Source organism: Hydra vulgaris, chromosome 01 (genome assembly GCF_038396675.1).
Source record: "Hydra vulgaris chromosome 01, alternate assembly HydraT2T_AEP".
NCBI lineage: Eukaryota > Metazoa > Cnidaria > Hydrozoa > Anthoathecata > Hydridae > Hydra > Hydra vulgaris.
The window spans coordinates 55,629,112-55,634,673 of record NC_088920.1 but is presented as its reverse complement, the minus strand read 5'-3'; the positions used below and the strand labels follow the sequence as shown (position 1 = coordinate 55,634,673).

The 5,562-nt window shown below is 28.6% G+C and overlaps 1 protein-coding gene across 1 annotated transcript; it reads right to left on the bottom strand.

Annotated features, from left to right (window-relative positions):
- Window positions 1-2,829: 2,829 nt before the first annotated feature.
- On the bottom strand, window positions 2,830-3,527 carry LOC136074566 (protein FAM200A-like). The gene is made up of 2 exons (XM_065786898.1): window positions 3,460-3,527; window positions 2,830-3,289 (listed from the first exon to the last, which is right to left on the bottom strand). The coding sequence occupies exons 1-2, from the start codon at window positions 3,525-3,527 to the stop codon at window positions 2,830-2,832; spliced, it is 528 nt and encodes a 175-aa protein (XP_065642970.1).
- Window positions 3,528-5,562: the final 2,035 nt, after the last annotated feature.

Here is a 5,562-nt window from a genome sequence, read left to right as displayed (position 1 = left end):
AATCGGAGATATTCCCTGATTTATTTAAAGTTGCAGAAGTTGTTCCAATTTTTAAAAGCGGCTGTAGACAAGATCCTTGTAACTATCGGCCTATATCCTTACTCTCAAATGTAGGTAAACTAATTGAAAAGCTTATGTATAACAGGCTACTCAGTTTTTAATTCTATCAGATAGCATATATAGTCTGCAATTTGGATTCCGAAAGAAACACTCTACTAACTAAGCACACATATAACTGAAACCATACACCAGACTTTGGATCAAAAACAATTCGCTAATGAAGTGTTTGTTGATCTGCAAAAAGTTTTCGATACTGTCAACCATGAAGTTCTATTATCAAAGCTGTATCATTATGGTGTAAGGGGAATTTCTCTGAACTGGTTTAAGTCATATCTTAACCATCGTCCACAAAACGTTTCTATTGGTAATATTTCATCCACTACTAAGTTTACGTCTATAGGTGTTCCTCAGGGTTCAACTCTGGGTCCCCTTCTTTTCCTTATCTGAATACTCAAAGGTATATCATTTTGCTGATGACACTAACCTTCTGATTGTAGATAAGTCTTTAAAAGCTAAATAAGTACCTAAATTATGACCTAACATCACTGGTTCAATGGTTGCAATCAAACAAAATATCTTTGAATGTCAAAAAAACTGAGTTGGTTCTATTTAAACATCGAGGCAAAAAAATTACCAAAAACTTAATTTTAGAATTAGTGGTCAAAAAATAAATATTGTAGATAAAATAAAATATCTAGGCATATTATTAGATGAAAATCTTTTGTTCCTTCAGCAAATTAAATCCATATCAAACAAGCTAAGTTGAGCAAATGTAATTCTTACCAAAATAAGACATTTTGTGAATTACAAAACCCTTGTTAATATTTGACATGCTATTTTTAACTCCCATCTACGCTATGGTTGTCAGATATAGGGACAAAGTTCATCCGTTTATAAAAAAAACCTCATAAATCTCTAGAATAAATCTTTAAGAATAATTTACTTTCAACCTAACAGTTTTAGTTCTGAGATACTGTATAATCTTTCTAAAATTTTGAAGCTTGATGAACTTATCTACTTATCAAACTGTGTTCTTGTGTCGGACATTTTCCACAATAATATGCCCAGCTGCTTCACTAGCTATTTTAAATTCACAAGTGATATTCATGGTTATAAACTTAGGTCTGTATCTTACTGTAGTCTCTCTGTGCCTTTAAAACAATCACATAAGTATGGCATAAAGTCAATCAAGTATCAATCAATTCACTGTTGAAACTCTCTAAACTAACTAAAAAATATTCTTTAAAATGACAAATAAAAATGTCTTCATAACCCATGTAAAAAAGTATATCCTCAATAGTAGCGGACCGGCAAATTTGAGCGGCCCGGGAAACCCAAAGTGGACCGGCCTCAAAAAAAATATATATATAATATAAAATAACATTTTAATATAATATTACATATAAATACATACTTAATAAAAATTAAATAAACAAAAGATTCTTAACCATTTAAATATTTACTAATACCAGGAGCATTTTTTCTTATTTTATCTATTATTGTATAATTATTTAAATTAACCAAAATATCCTTCTCTATCGCCATAAGCATCAAAAACTGCAAATTATCTAGTGGCAAGGAAGATCTGAGTCTATTTTTTATAATTTTTAATTTGGAAAAACTACGTTCACAAGCTACTGGCGTCGAAGATAAAGTTAAAATAAATTTATATGCAAAATAAACATTGCTGTATACTTTGCTATATAAATTATATTTAGCCAAGAAATTAAAACAGCAATAAATACAATTTTTGCAACTCTTTTTGTTTTTGAGGCATACTTCACTTATTATTTCTGAATCTGAATCAGTTATTTCATCGGTGTTATATATATCTTGCATAGATATTTTAAAGTCGTCCCATTTTGTCATTAAATCAGTTAATTCCTCCCTTAAATTTGACGCTGTAGCAGTTTTATGATATTTTACTAGTAATTTACTGAGCTCTTCTAAACTGTTTTCTGAACATTTATTGTCGGTAAAATTTTTAGGGTCTAATATTGCCATGTCTGCATATAATTTTCCATGATTTTTAAAACGGTTTTCTATAGTATTTATTGTGGTATCCATAATTACGTTAAACGTGGTTATTTTATATTTTTCGATTGGGTTTTGAAATTCATGATCTTCGCTTATTTCGTCGGGCATTTTCTTTCGTCGTCTAAATCTCTCTTCTAGTATATCTTCTTTGACAATTGTTTCACAATTTTCCTCTTCAAGTCGTGTATTTGCACGTTTAGCAAATGATTTTGACTTTTCTTTTACATTACTAAAATCACGTGAAAATTTTTTTAACGAGTTTAATGTGGAAGTTACCATGCTATAAGCTGTTAAATAATTTAAATTGCTGGTTTGTAAATATTTAGATAACGGTCCAATATATTGAAAATTTTTTAAATAAATATGCGCTGTAAGTATAACTTTAAATTTCAATAAAGGCTCCATTAGTGTTGATGCAGTGTGTCTAATTTGAGGATTGAAAGATACATTAGACATAAAATAATTCAAAGTTATCAATAAGTCTACATATAATGAGGATTCTTTGTTATCATAATGCCCAAAAAAAATTTTAAGTGCTGTTTCTTTTGCTGACCATCTTGTTTCACCTATAACGTTAAGTCTCTGATACCTTATTTTTACACTGGTGTTTTCCCAAACATCCATACGTTAATAAGATTCTCTTACGGCACACGAGTTGAGTAATTGAAAGAGAGAAGTACCTTCAATTACCGAATTAGTAGCATCTGTGACAACTAAATTCAATACGTGGGCTTAACACCAAACGTGAATTTGACCAGGCGATTCTTTACTTAACCAACTGGTGAAGCCATTATACTGTCCACGCATGTTTGCTGCTCCGTTTGTCGAATTTCTGATACAATTTTTAATATGTAATCCATTGTTTTTAATAAAAGTACTAATTAAATTGCACATGTCTTTCCCTGTAGACGATTTGCAATTTAAAACAGCTACTACACGGTCATAAATATTTCCCTTTACATATCGGACAACAATTGAGCACTGATCCTTTTGTGTTATGTCCTGTGTGGTGTCAATTTGCAAAGAAAAAATACCTGCTTCCTGCATATCTAACAAAATGCTATCTTGAATTAATTTTCCACTGGCCAAAATTACCTGGTTAATAGTAGATTTTGAAATTAATGAAATGAAACTGCCTCTACCTTTAGTTCCCGCAGATGTTTCATTATTTTTCTTCTTTTCTTTGATGACTCTTGATAAATGTAATTTTAAAACAGCGTCATATTTAGAGAGTAGCAATATTATTTCTAAAAAATTACCATGATCGTCTTAATTATTTTCAAGTGAAAGTGAAGAAACAGATTCAGATCGGTGAGCGCGAAAAGCTAATCCTCTTTTTCCAATTAATTTTACAACACCTACATTCTTTCCAATACTTGCTTTCGTTCAATAATATTTTTCTGACGTATGCTTCCTTCATTTGTGAACATTAAATTATAAATATCTTTGACTTTAGATTTGAGCATATGACATTTTACACAATTTTCATGAGTTTTACTATTTTCATGTTCTTTAACACGTTGCAAAGTGTGCCTCTAGTCCGTCATTCCACGATTTACAAAAGAACTCTCGTTTGTAATATCACTGTATACCAAACACATGGTACAAAACAGAGCATTTTTTTCCAAACTATATGATAGCCAACGCCTATTTACTTTATCTTCTCTATAAAATATTAAATTTGGTTTAAAAGACAAATTAGTAATGTCATCAATGGTTGGTAGGCATGGATGTTTTTTAAAAAACTCTTCATAATTTTGATTTCCTGGCCTTATCAAATAATTATCTGATAAGAAATTAAACATTTTGTTTGTTGGTGTTATCATTTCATTATTGGCCTGGGTGGAAGTTGAAACTGAAGTTATTTCTTCGAGAATTGATGTTTCAACTTTATCTGCGCTAATGGGACACATAATAGTATCATCATTCCTCGAAACTGATGAACTTAAATCCAAATTCTTATTCAAATTTTCAATATCAAATGCATTGATCAAAGAAGTTGAAGCAAACATATCACTTAATTTAAGAGTATTTTTAGCAGCTTCTTGCATGATTTTTTTTCTGCTTTTCTCTCTCTTTTTAAGCGCCTCCTTTAAATTTTCTTTTTTCCATTTTTTCTAAATAATAAACGTAAATAATTTAACAATATAATACAATAAGTATTTATTTAATCCATTAACCCCTAAACAAAAATTAATCGATAATTTATTCTTAAAGTTTGCATTGATAGTATACGCTTTAAGAAAATAAGATTTATCAAAAATGTATGAAAAGAACAATAAATCATCTTACATATATATAGTTTATAAAATAATAATAATAATATTATATAATTAAAATAAAATGAGCACTTCCAGATGGATGCAATATAAGTTAACAATTTTGTTTAAATTGTTTCTATATATAAATTCTACGAGCCTGCATTATTGGGTTAAATTAATTGATGGATAGTAAAACATTGGGGGGAAAATAGTTAAATAGACAACCTGTTAAGAGTTAATTTTAAATATCACCGGACGAAAGTGCAAGGTGTAAAAATAAAATGAAATAAATGTATAAAAACATATTTTCTAATTATGTGATTGCAATACCAGTATTTGGTATTTTTATACTATATAAATATAACATTATAAAACAAAAAAAACAAAAAAATATATATATAATATATAAAAATAACCTTATAAAATATTAGAATTAAGAAAAAAAATGAGAATAAGATCTGCCAACAACGTTCTTAAGATTTTTTATTTTTAAAATGCAATCTAAAAAATTTTAGTTTTGTAATTTTAACAATTTTTATAAATTTATAAGATGTATTTTAAACGCTGTTCGACCGGCCCACCGGGAAATGTCCCGGTGTCCCGCCGGCTAGTCTGCCACTGGTCCTCAATAAAAATAATCAATGAACTATCAGTTATGCAATCACCCCCTAGTTATTCTCTATAACTAAATTTTTAATAAAACAAAAGTTTAAAACTCATAAATAAAGATAAAAATAAATATAACAATATAAAACCAAAAAATAGAAATAAAAATATAAAACTCATAAAATAGAAATAAAAATATAAAACTCTAAAAATAAAACATAAAAATATATAAATGTTCATACAGTCGCAATCAAATGTCGACGAATCTTCTTCACAAGAATATCTAAATATAGATTATCTAAATATAACCTGTGGAATTCCACAGGGATCTATACTAGGGCCCTTATTATTTCTGATTTATGTTAACGATCTCCATGAAGTCTCAAAATTAACAACTATAATGTTTGCTGATGATACAAACCTATTCCTATCTAATAATAACATCAATAAACTTTTTTTTGATATGAACATTGAACAAACAAAATTATCTGACCGGTTTAAGTCAAATAAACTTTCACTCAACATTGATAAAACTAAATGGATTTTCTTTCATCCACGATTTTAAAAACATTTACTTCCAAGTAATTTGCCTCTTCTT

Excerpts from the sequence above, each read along its gene's own strand:
- LOC136074566 (XM_065786898.1), bottom strand. The coding sequence starts at position 3,527 with ATGTTCACAAATGAAGGAAGCATACGTCAGAAAAATATTATTGAACGA. Across the intron at positions 3,290-3,459 it reads AAGCAAGTATTGGAAAGAAT|AGTCATCAAAGAAAAGAAGA; the intron begins GTAGGTGTTGTA and ends ACATTTATCAAG.